At 61.6% G+C, this 18,510-nt stretch overlaps 1 protein-coding gene across 3 annotated transcripts; it reads right to left on the reverse strand.

Moving 5' to 3' along the window:
- Positions 1–2,799: 2,799 nt before the first annotated feature.
- Positions 2,800–10,505, reverse strand: SH2D2A (SH2 domain containing 2A). 3 transcript variants are annotated; one of them, XM_032845134.1, is made up of 8 exons: positions 10,439–10,505; positions 9,759–9,904; positions 8,874–9,058; positions 8,176–8,265; positions 7,884–8,052; positions 5,703–5,846; positions 5,199–5,495; positions 2,800–3,870 (listed from the first exon to the last, which is right to left on the reverse strand). In XM_032845134.1, exons 1-8 carry the CDS (start codon positions 10,470–10,472, stop codon positions 3,724–3,726), a joined length of 1,212 nt encoding a protein of 403 aa, XP_032701025.1. In that variant the 5' UTR covers positions 10,473–10,505; the 3' UTR covers positions 2,800–3,723. The 3 variants fall into 3 exon arrangements, with proteins under 3 accessions (XP_032701025.1, XP_032701024.1, XP_032701026.1); XM_032845133.1 differs by having other exon boundaries at positions 9,705–9,904; XM_032845135.1 differs by lacking the exon at positions 2,800–3,870 and having other exon boundaries at positions 4,979–5,375; positions 9,705–9,904.
- Between the last annotated feature and the right edge of the window lie 8,005 nt (positions 10,506–18,510).

Consider the following 18,510-nt stretch of genomic DNA (forward strand, 5'->3'; position numbering starts at 1 on the left):
CAGAAGCCTTTCACCACTTTTTTTTTTTTACACCACTTTTTTTAAAGCCACTTTTAGTCCTACCAAATGTGACATTTTATTTGGCAGATGTAATTTCCTGGTCACCAAGAGAAATGCAGATTAGCAATGGACAGTCCTCATTTGGGAAGGCTTCTCGGAGGTGGGGGCCTCAAGTTCTGATAAACAGAGAAGACACCAGGACGGCAGAGAGGAGGAGGAATGGAAATGATACTTGGCTAAAGCTGGTCCGGCAGCACCAGCCGAGGGGGCAGAGGGAGGAATGGATCCAGGTCTCCCTAGGGGCCCCCAGGAAGGGCTGGCCTGTGTTCCGGGGGCCCGGTGTGGCATTGACTAGGACAGCAGAGCCGGGAAGCTGAGGTCCCTAAAAGTCAGAAACTGCACAGAGATGGCAAGGCTGTCACGGGCTGCCTCCCTCAAGGCTCTGGACCCTGGAGAAGGGCCTGCTCAGGTCCCGCCCCTGGCTGGGTGCTGTGCCTGCTGTCGGAGAACCCTCAGTCCCTTGTGGGGACGGATGAAGTTCTGGGGAACCCAGGGAGGCCGTGAGGACGCGAGAGTGTGTGGTGCAGGCTGCCCGCAGCTGCGTTGGCCTCCGATTCCCCCGCCCAGCTTTGCTTCAGGTGGGGACAGACGTCCTAGGTCGCGGTGGTTGAGGGTAGGGTGCACCAGGACAGAAGGGTCTTGGTGTTCACCCCCAGCTGGACTTCTAGGGCTCCTCCCTGAACGTGCGCTGCGGGAGCCGCGGGAGGTGCGGAGAAGCGGCGGGAGCACTCAGGATGAGGGGGACCGCTCCGGAAAAGTGCAGACAGCTGTCAGGGTCAGCCTCGGTGCTGGAGGGTAGAGCCTTCCTCAGGCTCAGGCTGGGCTGGGATGTCCTCTCCCAGCACTGAGTGCCCCAAGCCCAAGGAAGCCCTCCTGCGTGGAGGGCAGGGTGGGGGGGCTGGAAGGACCGTGGGGGATGGAGCCGGCTGGTAAATGCCCTTCCCCGTGGCAGCAGGGTCCCCGGCTGGGGAGGAGCCCCCCCCCTCCTGCTGCTAGCTACTTCTAGGAGTTCTTAGCTTCTCTGTCCTGGGGCCCGCAGGACAGCACCTCGGATCGGCACCCCACCTCGGCTCGGGGAAGGGGGCAGGGTGGTGAGCCGGGGAGACATCCCCCACCGGGGTCTGGGGGGGCTGGGCCTGCAGCTGGAGCCCCTGCGAGGACTGGGGGCCCTTATCCTTTGATATGGGAGGGACCCCTGGTGCACAGGATTGGGTTGGCCAGATGTGGGCCTGACTGCCCCCAGCTCCCTGTCACCTCCCCTCTCTGGACCAGTTTCCTACTTGGGGGAACCAAAAAGAAAAGCAGTCACGAAGGGTCTGGTGTGCCCCGGAGCCCCAGCAGTCCTGCTTCCATGAGCCCCTCACTTGCACGGTCTCTGACCTGGGCAGCAGCTCCCTGTGCAAGCAAGGAGGCGCTCTGTGGGGACCAGTGGTGCTGAGGAAGGGCTGCCATGCCACTAGCTAGCACGACGCCGCAAGAGCACCCAGGCTTCTCGCTGATGCCACCGCCCGCTTCTCCCAGCGCCCCTTCTGCGAGCCTGTCCTGGCCGTGTGCAGCTGCCGGTGGGGGAGAGCTTTGCTGCCCACCACCCCCCAGGCTTTGCTCCTTCAGGAGCACCAAGAGGGTCACTAGGCATTTCTGCCCCCTCCCTGCACCGGGCCGTCCCATTCTGCTCCTGGGTGTAATGCCTTTTCAGACCCTGACTTACAGCTCTCGCTGACAGTAAACCCTTACTTGTTCTGCCCCTCTGCCGCCCCAGCAATCAGCCAGGCTCTGGCAGAGCCATCTGCTTCCCTCCCCTCCCGTCCTGTCCGCCTCCCTCCCCATCTCTCTGGCTCGGGAGACCTGCAGACAGAAGGGAGTTGAACCCCGACTCTGTTGACTCAGCAGCTGAAGCTCTCCTTAAGCTCATGAGAGCTGGCTGGAAAGGCGGGGAGCGCACTAGTCATGGGGGCTGGTTCCAGTGCCGGGCTGGGGGTGCTAGGCTGGGGGTGGCCCCGGGAGCTCTGCCCCCGGGAAGGGTCTGCAGGATTTCTGTGCCTCAGTAGGTTCCAGGCCCCCTTGGCAGGAGCGGGGAACCCTAATGGGCACAGACTGGCTTGACTAAGCTCTCGTGAGAGAGAGTTTAAGGGTTGGCTGTGCTGATGGGACCATAGGAGCACCCAGAGCCTCCAGCGGCTTCTGGAAGGCAGGCGTGCCCGGCCCCCGAGAGCCCCCAGTCTGAGGGGAAAACAAGGCCCAAGGCAGAGTCCTCCAGGGGTGTTGCAGCCCAGAGCAGGGGGCAGCTCCTGAAGTGGGTCTGGGTGGAGAGGGGAAGAAGCCTCACAAGAGGGACAGGGGAGGGTTGGGGTCCTGACGGGGGCAAGGCCACAGCCCGAGAGGCTGGGAAGACACGGACTCAGCCACCGCAGGGGCCCCCCAGTCCTGTGCTGGCATGGGGGGTGGGGGAGGGAGGTCCAGGGCTCACCCCTCAACCACCCTCTTCCCTGTCCCTCCTTTCCTGGCACAACCTCCCCCCTCCGGTGATGCAGCTGCCCCTCTCCCCTGGCTACCTGCCCAGCACAGCCTAGAAAGACTTCTCAGTTCCCTACCTTGCAGCCCCCCAGCCTCCAGATTCGTGACCCTTCCCAGGTATCTCAGAACCCCCAGACCCACTCCCTCCACTGCAGTGGTGGCTCAACCCCTTGCCTTCCACGATAGGAGAGAGAGAGGGAGACAGACAGAAGGAGGCTGGAGCACTTGGATCCCAGTGGGGAGAGGTGGCTGGCAATGATTTATTAGCCAGACAAGAATCAACAAACAAGGTCTAACATCTGTTCTCGCCAAACCATTCCTCAGACAACAGCAGCATTGGACCAGGGCCCAGACCCAAAGGCTCAGAAGGCCAAGGAAATCAGACTCTGGGAGGAGAAGCTGGGCAGTGGGAGGCAGCACGGCCGTCCTGGCACACCTCCTCAGAGGCCCTCGGGTCACCGAGCCACCAACTTCTCAGGGACTCTCGGGATGGAGCCAGTGCGTGTGTCCCTAAAAGGGAGCCGAGTCCACCTCTGCTCCCCTGAACTCCAGGCTTCTTTGGGTGGGGGGGCCCAGACCTGTCCGGGGAGCAGGGCTAAGCTAGGATCTGGAGGAGGGAACGGGCACCCAGGCCTCTGTGCAGTGGAACTCCGGAAAGTAGCCAGATTTCCTATTGGAGGAAATCTCTGACATTTCCCAGAGAGGAGGGTGTGGGGTAAGAGATAGAATGCTGGACAGGGCGACAAGGAAGCCTGGGCCCTAGTCCTTGGCTTTGGCCGAGTCACTGTCCCTCTCTGGCTTTGTCTCCTTATCTGTGGCACCAGGACTTGGCCTGGATCAGTAAGGGCATAAGGATACACTGCTCCTCCTGCCTCCCTGCCCGCAGCAGACATCACTAATCAATCACGATGCTCTTTTCTGCTGAGTTTAGAGATGACCGGAACATCCTTCCCAGGGCAGTGCTCCAGGCAGCCATGACCAATGGATGGCAGTTGGCATGCAAGATGACACCTCTGTGCCATCCTCGCAACAGATGACGGCTGAGGTCCTTGCTAGCTCCCATCGCCTACAGTTTGTTCGGCGGCTGGTGTGCAAAGGTCTGTGGACCTGGCGTCCTGGCTTATCCTCCCCCAGCTCAGACTCACCGGGCTACTGAGGAGGCCCCAGGGGAAGCCACGCCTGTCCTCCGGCCTCTGCCCTCTGTCTAGAAAGCTTGTGGGGGAGGGTGTGCCGGGGCACAGGAGGGCCTCGTCCAGGCACAGCATTTTCCGAGTACGGCGGCCGGCAGCCTAGGTTCTGCGGAGAGAAGGATGATCCAAGGTCATACCCTCTACCCTCAGCCTCTCAGGCCTACCAGCGGCCTCGAGGCCGGCCTCTGGTCTTAACAATGTTGGCCTGCAGAGGTCTAAGCCGCTCTCATTCAGCCACCATTTCCTGAGCACCCGCTCTGTGCCGGGCACTGTGCTGGGTGCTCTGGAAACAGATGAGTAAGGCCCAGCCCCGCTCCCAGGCGGCTTGCACTTTGCTGGGGAAGAGTGGAGACAGGCGTCCCGCGTCACGGGAGGCTCAGCCGCTGTGGCCCTGTCTGGGAAGCCTGCCGGGAGGAGAAGGGCAAGCTGGTCCTGAAGGACAGCCAGAAGGTCACCGGGCAGTGGGAGGGTGTACTCAGAGAGATGTGAACCGCTCTGGGAGGAAGGCGCCGTGGAAGAGGGGGTCCCCTGCCTCCCCCAGTGTGGATGGCCGTGTGGGCCAGGGAGCGGTTTTAGAAAGACCCTTCTGGCTTCGCTGGGGCAGGGGGGAGCAGAAGTGGCGACAGTGGTGGTCAGACCAGTTAGGAAGCTCTTGGGAAATCCCGAGGAGGGATGATGAGGCTGAGGCTGGGAAAGGGACCCAGCACGAACTGGGGCCTATGAGTTGTCAGGGCGGGGCGGGGATGTCTCGGGAGCCCTGGGTGTTCTGGCTTGGGAGAGTCAGGTGACTCAGGGCCCTCAGTCCGGCTGGGAGGTAGAGGAGGGCCAGTCTGGGGAGAAGGGTGAGAGCTGGTTGCTGTGTTGAGTTCAGGAGGCTGTGGGGCACTGGCGGCTGAGCAGGAGCCTGGAGAGCAGTGGGCAGGGACCTGGCTGGGCTGCGGGCTCTGATCGCTAGCACCGCAGCAGGGGCGGGAGTGGGGGAACAGGCTCCGAGGCTGAGGCAGGCCTGGGGCATTCCAGGGAGGGTGAGGAAGGGCCTGCGGAGGGGGCCGAGGCCGGGGAGAGGGTGGGAGTGGCCCGGAGGTCTAACGTAGCCCTGGACGGGGACACGGACTAGCACTGTTCAGAGGGAAGACGGAGGGGATGGTGCGGAGTGGAAGTGGGAGCGGGGAGCGTGGGCCGGTGCCCCTCCCTGAGCTCCTCTGAGATGACAAGAGGGACTCCAAGTTCTCTTCTTCAGGACGGTGGGGCTGTGAAGGTGGAGGGGAGGGAGCCTGCCCGGGAGAGGCCCCAAGTTCCAACCAAGGGTGACGGTTGGACCCAAGATTCGAGGCACAGCGTGGGGTACGGGTGGCTGGGACTAGGTGAGGGACAGGGACCAAAATGCAGGCTGCCCTGGAGGCGGCGGTTCGCCTCCTCCCTGCACCCGGTTACCTGGCCTCCGGGGACGGGCCTGGACCTGCACTTGCGCAGGGCCGGGTGCCCGAGGACGCAGGGCGGGCCCCCAGCGCCCGGCGGCGCCTCCGCCTCCACCTCCGCGTAGACGTTGCCTGGGGCTTCGCCGGGGCTGCCGCGCCCCATGGCGTAGAAGGCGATGGCTTCGTCGGGCTCCTGGTAGATGGGGTTGGAGGGCTTGGGGGGCGGGGCCGGGCGGGGCCTCGGGGCCGGGGTCGTGTACACTTCGGGGGGCAGCTGAGGCTTGGCTGGCACGGGAGGCTTGGGCCTTGGCGGCTGCGCAGACGCGGAGAGAAGGCCAGGCAGGGGGCGGGGTGGGGAGGGGGCGTCAGAGCCACCCAGGCGCGGCGGAGGCTGCGGCTGCGGCGCCCGGGCCCCGCCCACATCCCCGGGCCCCTCCCCTCCCGCAGGCCCCGGCCCCGCGCGGGACCCTTCCTTTGCCGCGCACCCCCTGCTCCTCCCTCAGCCCCTCCCGCCCAATACCTCCTTCTGCTCCCCGGTCCCCTCCTTCTGCGTGGGGGTCACGTTCTGCAACTTCTTGACGATCGGGCTGTACTGAGGGGGTGGGTCCTTGCTTCCAGGGTCTGACCCTTCCGTGCTCAGGGAAAGTCCTGCTGGCTCAGGCGTCTGATGGCAAAGAACGAGGCCTCAGGGACTTGGTGCAGGAGGGGTTGGGGGGAGGCGGCCGGGGGATCCAGGAGGACAGAGCAAGCTGGTGCTGGTGGAGGATGTGTTGGGGAGAGGCACGGAAATGCGGACTGGTGGGGCTCCTGGGTGAGGAACAGGGGATGGAGAGGAGAACAAGGGGACCAAGGTGGGTGGGGTGGGGCGGTTCAAGTAGCTCTGCTCACAGGCTGTGTCTAGCATTGACCTTAAACTGCACCAGGAACACAGGCCAGGCCAGTCTCCATTTGTGCCTGTGGTTGTGAAAATGCAACAAGGCTTGACAAGCCTTTAGCCTAACAACGTTCCGCATGGGGACGGATGTCCCGACTGCCGTGCCTGCGTTTCATTCTGCAGGAGCCAGAGGAGTACTTTGTGGGGGCTTAAGCTATATGTTTTCGGGGCTGAGAGACTGCCTCCAGGAAGATGAACCTTACAGTGGGAGGGTCCCTTCCCATGGGAGCTGGGCTGGAGCCGAGGGTTTGGCTGTCCACAGGCCCCGGCTTCCGGTCTGCTTACGCCACGGGGCTTTCCTCGTGCTTCAGGACCCACGCGGTGCACGTCCACACCTTGAGGTGTGTGAACACTGCAGGCTTCACAGAACCACGTCAGAATTCTCCTTCCCTGCGCCTCCCCCTCCTGTCACCGCAGTCCCTTAATGACTAAAAAGCAGCACCCCCATCCTGCTGCAGAGGCAGCCCCTTAGGAACCCTCCGGTCCCCCACCCTCCGGTGAGGTCTCATTGCCCACAGGCCCTGCTCCTTCCGCTGCCTCAACAACCTGACATCCGCACGCTTCTCTGGGGGTCACTGCCGCCACTCCAGCCCAGGGCTCCCAAGTCCTCCCCTGCCGCATCTTGCCCTGCAATCCAGCCTTCACTCTGCGCCCAGAGTGCGCTAAAGAAATGCCCCCGGTGGCCCTTTGGTGGCTGCCTGTCCTCCAGGGGGATGTCCGAACTCCAGAGGAGTGGGGTGACAAGACCCCTCGGCACCTGATCTGACAGCTGGCACCTGACTGCTCTGCCTCCAGACGTCCCTGCCCCCTGTTCCCACCGCTGGGGATCTCCGTGTCCACAGTTCCTCTTGAAGGTCCATGCGAGACTTGTCCACAGGCACAGTCCCCCCACAGGCACGCTCCCTTGAACTGTTGCAGGATCCCCTCCCCCACCGCAGAGGTCAGCCATCAGTGCAGGAAACCCCCCACCCACCCCCGCACTGTCTTTGCTGGGCTTCCAGAAAGAACACCACATACTCCTGGTTTTTCTTCTTTCCCTCTGGCTGATCCTTCTCAGTTTTCTTTGTAGGTTTGCCCTCGTTTCTGGACACTAAATGCTGGAGACTTGGTATTCCTTTCTTTTCCATTGACGCTCCCTCCCAGCCCTCCTGAAGGCTTTACAGTCAGTCCTTCTATATGCAGATGATCTCTGGCCCAGACCTCTGTCCCAACCTGGTCACTCCCTGTCTTCTTAGCACTGGACATATTACGGATAATCTGTTTCTGTCTTATCGCGGTCTCCGCACTAGAATGTAAGCTCCAGAAGGCAAGGCTGTTCTGGTCAGCTGTTTCTGCGTCCCTGTGCCCAGACCACCGGCTCAGGCATGGTCTTGGCATTGCCTGACCAGCCTCAGGGAGGCACGCCCTGACACGGTCCCTGGCCCGCGGGCCCAGTGGCACTCACTCTGCGTTTCCTCTCATGCCCCTTGATTGCTCTTATCTGCCTTTGCTGCTGGTAAGCGAGCTCTGTGTGTTTGCGGCCCTGTGGTCTTGTCCATGGTCTAGTTCCAGAGCCTGCGGGGTGCTCAGTAGATAGCCCTCACGTGAAAACACAAATGACCACATGTGCCTGCCCTGGTTCCTGGAGGACCCCTCCCCCAGCACGTATCCCTGTCGAAGGGATTCCTGAGGCCACAGGGTGGACAAAGGGCCTATGGCTGGGTCGCAGGCCAGGATGAGAAGGCTGCTGTTGTAGCCGGGCTCCCTGGGGCTGGGGGCCGGGCGTACCTGGCGGATGAGGGGCTCGGTGAGCGTCTCCCCGTAGGGGCTGAGCGGGCATGCCGTGTAGTGTCGCAGCAGGTCCTGGAGCCGCGCGTGGGCGCTGTCCTCGCCCAGCACCACGTGGCGCCCGTCCTGGAGCTGGGCCAGCAGGAAGTGGCGGCAGCGAGTCCGGCTCCTGGAGGGCGCCCGTGGGATCAGAGACCCCGGAGTGGAGCCAGGCCCTCCCTCCAAGCCGAAGCTCTGCCCCCGGGCCCCCCACGGGGAGGGGCATGGCCCCTGCTCCCGCCCCGCCCCTCACCTGTAGGTCAGCACGAAGGTCACAGCGCTCTCACTGAACCGCACCAAGTAGCATCCCTCAGGCTTGGGCTCCAGCAGCCTCTCTGCCTCCCTGTGGGTGAGGAAGACTTCCAGCCTTGGGTCTGTCTGCGGCTCTAAGGAGGACCCCAAGCCCCAGCCCAGAGGGCTCAAGTGGCAGAGGAGGGTGGGGATGGCAGAGAGGACCGGGTCTGCTGTCCCGGGTGGGGACTGGAGAGCACAGTGGGGGGCTGGGGAGGCAGGGGTCCCACCCAGGAGCGCTCCCAGCCTGCAGCCTCATCCTGGAGGGCAGCCTGGTGGAGGTGCCCTGGGGTGGTGATAGACTTGTAGGTTTCTGAAGTCACAGGGTGAGCTGGAAGAGGGGAATCAAAGCTGAGAAATACAGGAGGGACAGCCTGCCAGGGAGACGAGGAAGAGCAGAGGCCGGAGAGGGAGGGAGGCTGGGAGGCCTGGGAAGCCATGGGGACTGGAGGCCAAGAGACAGGAATGGAAGCAGAAGCCCCAGAGTGAGCAGGCCGTGGCCTCCGCAGGGACCTCCCCCAGGACAGATGGCTCCAAGACTGGCCTGGGAGCCTCCAGGATTCAGGGCTGGACTTGCAGCCTCCACGCCCTGTTGCTGGGCCCGGGGACCCAGGGCTGGCCCTGCCCCTCTCTGGGCCCCTTTCCGCTGCTGTGACTCACCTCCGGGTGATGAAGCCGTGGAACCAGGCAGGGGCTGCCCCGTGCTGCAGAAGCCAGTGGGCCTGGGTCTTCTGGAACCACGCCCGGGTCTCGGCCTGCAGGGACTGGCCTCCTTCCTCCGGCCCCTCCTCGGCCTTCCCAGCATCCTCTGGGCTGGAGGCAGCCCCCGGGGGTTGAGGAGGTGCCTGGAACAGGAAAACAGCCGTGATTTGGGGGCTTCCTCCTGATGCCAGCCAGCTGCCGCCTCCTCAACCTTACCCCTGCTCCCCATCCCAGTTGCCCATTTTAGGCTATAACTCAGGGACCAGCTTAAAACCCCTTCTTCAGCTCTAATTGCTTTGGTTTCCAGAGAATTTCTGTCCACTTCCCTCTGGGCCTGAGGGCCTGTAACCCGGTTGCTGTGACCTCTTAGCCTGAGCCTTCCAGAAGGACAGGAACTCACTCCTGGCCTGCAGGATGAGACGTGATGCTCCCTGTACCCCAGTGGACAGAGCGAGGGAGGACTCACCCTCCCATAGGAGGGGCTGGGCTGGATCTGAGGGAGGACTTCCTAGTGGCCGGCTGGGTGACAGGGACTGAGGCCCAGATGCACTGGGCAGGGAAGGCCACGGACAGAGATGCAGACACCTGCTTCTGGGACCCGATACCCTGTACCTGGTCGCCTGCAGACTCAGCCCCAATGCCGCAGGGACAGTGAGGGGACATGATGGCGAAGGAAGGAGATGCTCCCCACATCCTCTCCCTCTGTCCCTCCTTGACCCAGCCCTGTGGGCTGCCCCAGCTCATCCCTGATTTCTCCCTGTTGGCCTTGGTCCATTTGCCGATCCTCACCGGTGGGGGGATGGGAGCCGAGGAGGACGCTGTGCCTGCTGGGGTCCCGCTCACCGCAGCGTGGACAGCCGTGACCCTGGGGTTGGGCTGGTCCTCCTCAGCCTTTGGGGCCTGGAGCAAAGCCACTTCCCGGCAACCCCTGCGGGGCAATTCCATGGGCTGGAAGGTGCTGAAGGTTGGGGGAGGGGCTCTGCTGGTCCCTGTTAGGGCAAAGAGGACAGCTGGAGTCTCTTGGGGAGGGACTGCCTCTCCCCCAGGCTCCAGGGCCCCCCCCCCCCCCGTCCCCTGCAGGCCTCTGACCAGGGACCTGGAGGACAGGGACAGTCAGGGTCTCTCAAGGGGGAGGAGTAAGGAGCCAAGGAGGCCCTGGTTGGCCAGGGAGACAGGTGTGGGGGAGCAGAGAGTCCCACCGTGCAGGGTGCCTGCTGCAGGGGTGGGGGAGGGTGGCATGACCTCTCTTTATGGTCAAGATCCTCTGCCTCCCAGGCCTCGCTCTCCTGTTTCCTCCTCTCAGGAAGCACTCAGCAGACCCAGCCACCTATGTCCCCAGGGCTGAGCAGCCCGCGCCCCAGAGAAGGAGACGGATCTGCGGGCACCCTGCCAGTCAGCCAGGCCAGCTCTGGCTGGGATGGGGCCCTTCCCCCCACCACGAAGTGGGAGCTCAGGCCTGGAGCCAGCAGGGGTGATGGGGGTCTGGACGTCCCTCCACCCACAGTCTCCAACCTCACACTTACCTTGGGGGCATAGCTGGGCCAGGGGGAACTCCATGGGGCCGGGCTGAGAACAGAGCCCCTGGGGCTGGGCGCGGGTTTGCGTGTGTGTGTGTGTGTGTGTGCGCGCGCGTGTGTGTGTGTGTGCACGCGCGCGCGCGCTCTGAACAATGTGCACACTCAGCAACTCCTCTCTCTCACCCCGGCCCCCAAGGGCAGGAAATGTCGCCTTACCCACAGCCCCAGCCCTGGCAGCGGACCCACGTCATGGAAAGCCGTGAGACACTTGTCCCTCCCCCGGAAGCCAGACAGCTGAAGGTGGTGGTGGTGGGGTGGTGGGTATTTGTGTCAGTCTGTCTTTGGGTTTTGGGAAGTCCTGACTGCCATCTGACCTCGATCCATGCTGTTTCTCCCTCTGCTCCCTCACTCTGGACCGGGACTCCCTTTTCTCTCTCTGCCTCCCTCCCTGTCTCTCCCTTAGCTTCTGCTCTAAGCAGGGGCCATAGGGGATGTCAGCCTCAAAAGGATAAGCCCCAACAAGGTGCCTGGGTTTTGGGCTCCTGGGAGATTCCAACACAGAATTATGCTCTTAGGACACATGAGGAGTGAAGGGGGCAGGGCTGCAGCAGGGAGGGTGTGGGGCAGGACTTTCTGAGGTCATATGAAATCTGTGAGATAAGGGGGTGGCTTCACCTTCAGCAGATAATGAAGCTGGGTTAGGGCAAAACCCAGCAATCCTGGGGGAAGGAGGGACAGTCCTGGGGGAAGCAGGTCGTGATCAGAAGTGACATTATTAGCAGTTACTGTAACATCGATGCTGACTTCTTTAAAGATTTTATTTATTCATTTGACAGACAGAGATCACAAGCAGGCAGAGAGGCAGGCGGAGAGAGAGGGGGAAGCAAGCTCCCTGCTGAGCAGGGAGCCGGTTGGGTTACGGGGCTCGATTCCAGGACCCTGAGATTGTGACCTGAGTCGAAGGCAGAGGCTTTAACCCACTGAGCCGCCCAGGCGCCCCCAGCAGATCCTTCTTGTGACGGCGCAGTGGGCAGCGGGGCGGGGCGGTGGGGGGCTGGTGCTGTGGGGCTGGGCTGGCGGGTCGCGCCCGCATGCGGGGAGCACTGGGCCCCCAGAGGAGGCAGTTGAGTGGAGTCAGGGAGGGCGAGCAGGGTGGAAGGAGGTGGGCAAAGGAGGTTCTAGAAGAGGCACCAGCGTTGCAAATGTGTGTAAGAAGGAATGGGCGTGGCGTGCGGGCACCAGCAGGGGAATGCTGGGGGGGCCGGGCTGGCTTGGGGGCTGCAGCGAAAGTCCCCGAACCTGGGCTATCAGCTGCCCTGCATCCCGGAGGGAGGTGGACACCAGGCTTGCAACCCGAAGAGCTCGGGGCAGGGGAGCACTTTGCCCAGGGTCACGGCCGGCCGCCCCGTCCACACCCCAAGACCTTCCCTCCCCAGCTGCCTGCTCCCTCTTCCTGAAACACTGTCGCCTTCCCCTGGTCCCAGCCCCCAGGGGTTGGCGATGAGATGGAGAGGTGCCCTCCATGCCCTCCCCAAGCCCCTCACTGTATGCTCTGGGAACCACCCCCCACCGCCCGCCACACTGATGCACGTCACAGTGATTGCAACGGATGCATTTCTCGCCTTTCACATGGACTCACTCCCACGGCTCTTTGTCGGGAGGCCTGGGCCCAGGCCCGCAGCCCGGTTCGCGGAGGGAACTCGGAGACCAGGCACAGCTCGCCCTCGCACCACAGCTCTGTGCAGATTAAGACAGGCCTCTCGTCCGATGGAGGTCGCTGGGACAGGCTTAGTCTCTCTGAGGCTGCAACTGTTCCTTTACCTGTGTCTTCGTCCCCCTCTACCCTCCTGCCGGGGTCAGCCTGGGCAATCGCTCCATCCCTCCAAGCTTCTGGGGCCTCATCTGGAAAATGGGGCGAGAACAGTTCTCCAGAAGGGTGGCTGTGGGGGTTCCACCGGGAAGTGGGCGCCAAGCAGCCGAGGGTCGGTCTGACCGGATCCCTTCTTACCTGCCAGCTCCCGGCACCGTGAGGGGCACTGGTGACCTCTGTCTCCTCATGGCTGCGGTGAAGTCCAGACCACACGTCTCCCCCTGGCTGGGCTTGTGGAGGCCGGGGTCTGGGAGCCCCTCAGCCCTACACACGGCCGGGCAGGGACCAGGAAGGGCTCGAGAACACACATGCTATGGCACCTGGGGGGCTCAGTCGTTAAGCGTCTGCTTTCGGCTCAGGTCATGATCTCAGGGTCCTGGGATTGAGTCCCACATCGGGCTCTCTGCTCAGCGGGGAGCCTGCTTCTCCCTCTCCCTCTGCCTGCTTCTCCCCCTGCTTGTGATCTCTGTCAAATAAATAAACAAAATCTTAAAAAAAAAAAAAAAAGACCATGTGTGTTAGACCACTTGTGTGCTATCCCCTACCCCGACCCCGAGATGCTTTCCTTGAGGCCCCACACGTATTACTGTGAACGGCCGTAATGAAACACCGCAGACTACAGGAATTTATTTTTTCACTGTTCTGGAGTCTGGGATTCCAAGGTCAAGGTGCCAGCAGGACTGGTTTCTGCTTAGAACTCTCTTCTTGGCTCACAGATGGTCGCCTTCTTGCTGTGTCTTCACATGGCCCTTCCTCTGTGCTGCTGCAGGGCAGGTTGGGGAACATGCCGGAGGTCTCTTCCTCTTCCTACAAGGACACCCGTCCTAGCCAATCAGGACCCCACCCTTGTGACCTCATTGAGCCTTCATTACTTTTTTTTTTTTAATTTTATTTGTCAGAGAGAAAGAGAGCACAAGCAGGGGGAGCGGCAGAGGGGGAAGCAGGCCCCCACTGAGTAGGGAGCCTGACGCAGGGCTAGATCCCGGGACCCTGAGATCATGACCAGAGCCGAAAGCAGACGCCCAGCCACTGAGCCACCCAAGCGTCCCACCGTAATTCCTTCTTTAAAGGCCCTCTCTCTCCAGACAGTCACACTGGGGGTCAGGGCTTTAACATCTGAGTTTTAAGGAGACACGATACAGCTCACACACCAAATGTCAAAGCCCATCCTCTCCACTCAAAGAGCTTGAATCCTAAGACAGGCGGAGTCCGCGTGGTCATTCAAAGCTGTCGTGCCCAGAGCCACCTGCATCCTCTGCGAAGCCGTGGAGAGAGCTGTCCTGTGATGGGGTGGCTGGGTGGAGGCGAGGGCCGGGGTGCAGGTCGAGGGGCGTCTGGGTTGGGCCGTGATAAGAAGTCAGGGGTGAATGTCCGTCCTCCCCAAGGCAATCTCTAGGTTCAGTGCGGTCCCTGCCAAAATTCCAACGGCCCTTGTCACAGAAGCAGAACAAAGCTGAATGTGTGTCTAATCATGGAGACGCAGAAGGGCCAGAGCAGTCTCAAGAAAGAACAAAGCCGCAGGCATCGGGCTTCCCGGGCTCAAACCGTGTCACAAACCAGTAGTTACCGAGGCAGGATGGCACGGGTATGAGACAGACCCACAGGTCGACGGGACGGAAGAGAGAGCCCGAAACCACCCACCACGCACGGTCAGTCACTTCATGACCGAGGGGCTGAGAATACACAGGGGGGACGGGTGGTCCCTTCGGTAGATGATGGGGAAACTGGACGGCCCCATGCAGGGGAATGAGACCCGACTCCGATCTCACACCAGGAACAAAAATTAACTGAAAATAGGTTAAAGAGGGGCGCCTCAGCAGCTAGTCAGTGAAGCGGCTAAGGTCTGCTTTCGACTCAGGTCATGACCTTGGGGTCCTGGGAGGGATCCCTGTGTCGGGCTCCCCGCTCGGTGGGGAGCCCGCTTCTCCCTCTCCCCCTGCTGCTCCCCCTGCTTGTGTGCGCTCTCTCTCTCTCTCTCAAATAAATACAATCTTTAAAAAAAATGGATGAAAGACCCAAGATTAACAGAACAGGACCCGAAAGCATCGAGGTCCCAGAAGAAAACGAAGGTGGGAAGCTCCTCGACATCAGTCGTGGTGATGACTTCACGGGTTTCACACCCAAAACAGAGACGACAACAGCAAAACGAACAAGTGCGACTCCATCACGCTAAAAAGCTTCTGTACAGCCGGAAACCACCAACAACATGAAAAGGTAACCTACCGCATGGGAGAAAATAGTTGCAAATCCTATCTCCGGGAAAGGATTAAGCCCCAAAATATGTAAAGAACTCATAAAACGCCATAGCAAAAAGCCCACAAACCAACGTGGTTCACAGATGGGCAGAGGATCTGGATGGACAACTTCCCGAAGAAGACAGTGTTGGCCGGTGCCAGGCAGGGCCTCCAGCTCCTGGAACATCGGGGAAATGCCGCTCGAAACCGCTGGCCGGCTGGCAAGGAGGGGGCGGCTGGCAAGGAGGAGGTGGCTGGCTCCGTGGATGTCTGGCCTCAGGCCTGCACAGCCGTGGACTTGGCCTTGGACTTCCCACTTGACTGATGAGTTGAGCGGAGGCTCAAAGTCGGCTCTCGGAAACTTTCCGGAGCACATTAGTATGTTCAGTTGACATTCAGTTCGGGTCTGGCTCCCAAGGCCGTGTTCCATCTCCAACGCTCTGCCCTTTGCTGCTGTCCTGGGGTCGTCCGGGGCGTGTGTTGAAAACATGTTCGGTGCTGGAGCCCCTCCGTTTTAAGGGCTACAGGGTTAAGGAAGACCCAAGGAGGTGGAGACCCACAGGGAAACCAACCCAGGTAATTCGGATTGATGGGAATTAACTAGAAGCCTGGGTGGGGGTGGGGGTGGGGAGCGGGATACTCTGCCTGGAGCCAGGTTGTACGAGGCCAAGAAAGCCTTTGGAGGGGAGGTGGTCCCCGAGAGAGCGGGTTTGGGGGAGTCTGGTGGTGCTCAGCATGAAGGAGCACAGATGGGTGGGGGAGGGTGCAGGGCTCAGAGGTCCTCCGGGCAGGAGTGAGCATGAAGGGCAGGGAGCCCCAGACACAATGCCGAGGGCACCCGCCGGGCTGCTTTGTCTTGGCTCCTGGGTCCTGGGATCCCCGGGGGGCTTCCAGCAGGGAAGTGGTGAGGTGGGACTAAGCCCTTGCTCCTCACCTTGGCAGCTGTCCTGGGGCGCTGGCCTCCCCACGGTGTGCTCCTCAGGGCGTGGCTTCTGCTCCTTGCTGTGACTCTGTCCCCCATGGCCGACTCTGGGGTGTGAATTCCACGTGTCACTGTGTGCTCAAGGTGGTTTGGTGCTGGGGCCGGGCGATTGTACCCAGTGCCTTCCTGCCCTTTGGGGCTTTCTCGCAGCCCCCCCACAGGGCCCCCCAGCACCGCTAGGGGCAGCCATCAGTCATTCAGCAGCGGGTCGCGGTGGGGAAACGCCAGGACAGCTCGGACGTTGAATCCCAGCTCTACCGTTTATTTAGTTGTGGGACTTTCTCAGGCTCCCGTGTCCTGATCTGCCAAGCGTCAGCCACAGCAGGACACATGGCACATTGTTCCCTGAGTGGAGAGCGCGGGCCGCGTGCACACATGTCGTCGTGCTCCGTGCATTTTAGGAACGGATGATCCCAGTGGATGATAACCACCACCAGCGCCGGTCACTCGCCTCTTGCCTCCCAGCCCCCACCCTGCCTGTTTTACTTAGTCGCTGCAGCCAGGGCTTGGACTGCAAACCGCATGTCACACACGCCCCTGCTAGCGGGTCTCTGTTACGTTCTGCAGAGGGATGTTTGGGGCCGCGGGGCGGGAGGGGGGCCGACAGGGCACGACCAGGTTTCTTCCTGTTGGCTTCCTCTTCGCGGTGCTCTAGCTCCAGCCGCCGCCCGGGGAGCTGGACCCCGCTCTGAGTTCTGGCCTGCTCGCTCTCACAGCCTACAGGTGGGAGCATCTACCTGCGGCGATCGGGGTTACTTGGTGTGTTCCTTGTTGGCTTCCGGCCCCCGGTACCACTGAGGTCAACCCCTTATCTTCAGCCCCGTGTGTGTGGAAATACCCAGCGTGGTTTCCGTTTTCCCGAGGCCACTCCTGACCCCAGCGCCGCGGCTGGCGGGCAGCAGGTGCAGGACCAGAAAGGGCATGAAGAAGGGCCTCAGCCCAGATGTGGGGGCGGGGGATGGGCCCCATGTGGAGGCGAGTCCCAGGGGAGTCCCAGGCCACCGGCGGCGTGCTGGAAGGAAAGGAAGAGAGTCCAGACAGATTGAAAGGAGCTCGGAGGGTCGGGATGGTGGAAAGGCGGGTCGCAGCGAGAACTGGAAGGCCTCCACGCCAGGGAAGGGGGAACGGAGAGATAAAGATGGCGACCAGGGATGGAGAAGACGGTTGCTCTCGGCCCCTGGCAAGGTGGGGGTTGAAGAAGCTGGACCTCTAGGAACTGGCTATGTGATGTCGAGCTGGTGATCTGGCCGCTCAGATCACTGTTTTTATTTATTTATTTTTTAATTTTTAAAAAGATTTTATTTATTTATTTGACAGATCACAAGCAGGCAGAGAGGCAGGCAGAGAGAGGGGGGAAGCAGGCTCCCCGCTGAGCAGAGAGCCCGATGCGGGGCTCGATCCCAGGACCCTGAGATCATGACCTGAGCCGAAGGCACAGGCTTAACCCACTGAGCCCCCAGGCGCCCCTATAATGTACGTTCTTTAACAAACACACGGAGAAGATGGAGGGAAGCAAACGGGGTCCCCCCCCCGCAGCCCCGCCTCCCAGCTGTACTTCCATCCCAGCTACACTTCCAGGCATCTTTCTGAGTTTGCCCAGGGAAACGCAAGACAGGGCACCCGTATCGTTTGTCACCTGGGCTTTTCCCTCTGCACTCACTGTGGCCACCCTTCCATGTGCTTCCGCTGCAGCTTTCAAGTGACACCGCAGTGCGGCCGCAAGGGTCATTGGTGCTGGGCTGTCCCGCTCATGGAGCGCTCGGTGTTCATGACACGATTTCAGCCCTTGACTTTCCTTCACTGGGGACTCTCCCTTAGATAAGGCTGCTTCCAAGGGGTCCCCCTGCTTCCCGCGCCCCCGGTCTTTCACGCGGCCCACCTTCTTTCCTCCTGTGTCAGGGGCGCTGCTGGCCGCACCGCTGAGCTCCAGCTGCCCGTCTCTGTCGGGCACACTCTTTCTTTCCTCTGCCTGCCGGAGCGGAAGGGCCTGGTCTCGTTTTCTTGAGAGTCCTTCTTCCTAATCTCAGGATTTCTTCCCTCGTCTTCTGGGGACCCTCGATCCCCTCATCTCCCTGCACCTCTGCCTACTTCCCCCTCCTGCAGCTCGGCAGGACCAGCCTGACTGCCCGCCCCCCGGAAGGCTGGGGACCCAAGAGGTCCCTTCACCCTCTGCCCCTTCATATCTGGAAGTGACCAAGCGGAAAGTATCCCTGTTGTGCTCACAAGTGAAGGGGGAGGTAAGACGTCGGTGGGGGCGGGGGGTGAGTGTCCAGAAACTGCGGGCAGAAACAGGTTCTGGGCTCCCATCCCCCTGCTGGTCTGTGTGTCTCCCCTCCCCCCCTCCCAGCACCCAGCCTTTCCCATCCTTCCTCATCCTGACAGCTGAGAAGGAGTCTGTGGTTCAGAGCCACAGCCGCAGGGGGTCATTGCTGGTGAGAGAGGCAGGAAGGAGTATCCTGTGCCCTCTAACGGGTCCCCCCCTTTCTCCTAGGATTTCAGTCACCATCTTTGTGGTGCTGGTGAAGAAGCACTTCCTTCTTCCCAGGGCCCCCCTCTCTTCTCTCCCCTGCTGCGGTGGGAGCCATGCAGGTAGCGGGGAGTGGCTCCTGGCCTGCTCAGTCCTGGAAGCCAAACTGTTCCGATGTCCTGCCTTCCCAGGAACCGAGTGAGGGGACATCTGATACCCAATATTGGGGGCCAAGATTCCTACAATACTGTTGCCCACGATTCTGGGCCAGGGGCTAGTGTCCTGGCTTTGGAGAAGGGCAAATACCCCTGAGTTAGGGCGGGGTGCTCCCCTCGCTCCTCACCACACCCACTCGGAACCCCCGTCCCACAGCCACAGCAGGGACCTTGGAACTCTGCCATGCAGCCCCTTTGAGACCCCTACTCTGTCAGTCATCGGGGGTAGCTGAAGGCTTGTTCTCAAGCTCCTGACTGTGCTCCCGCGGGCTCCTGGAGAGCTTCCTCTGACCGTGCTCCTGCAGGCTCA

Source organism: Lontra canadensis, unplaced genomic scaffold, assembly GCF_010015895.1.
Source record: "Lontra canadensis isolate GAN:19392208 unplaced genomic scaffold, GSC_riverotter_1.0 scaffold160, whole genome shotgun sequence".
Taxonomy (NCBI): Eukaryota; Metazoa; Chordata; class Mammalia; order Carnivora; family Mustelidae; genus Lontra; species Lontra canadensis.

Bases quoted from the DNA above. Each gene is read 5' to 3' on its own strand.
- SH2D2A (XM_032845133.1), bottom strand. From the start codon at position 10,472: ATGGAGTTCCCCCTGGCCCAGCTATGCCCCCAAG. The intron at 9,059-9,704 runs GTGAGGATCGGC...TTCCTGTTCCAG, and splicing joins CGGCTCCCATCCCCCCACCG to GCACCTCCTCAACCCCCGGG. The intron at 8,266-8,873 runs GTGAGTCACAGC...CCTCACCCACAG, and splicing joins CACGGCTTCATCACCCGGAG to GGAGGCAGAGAGGCTGCTGG.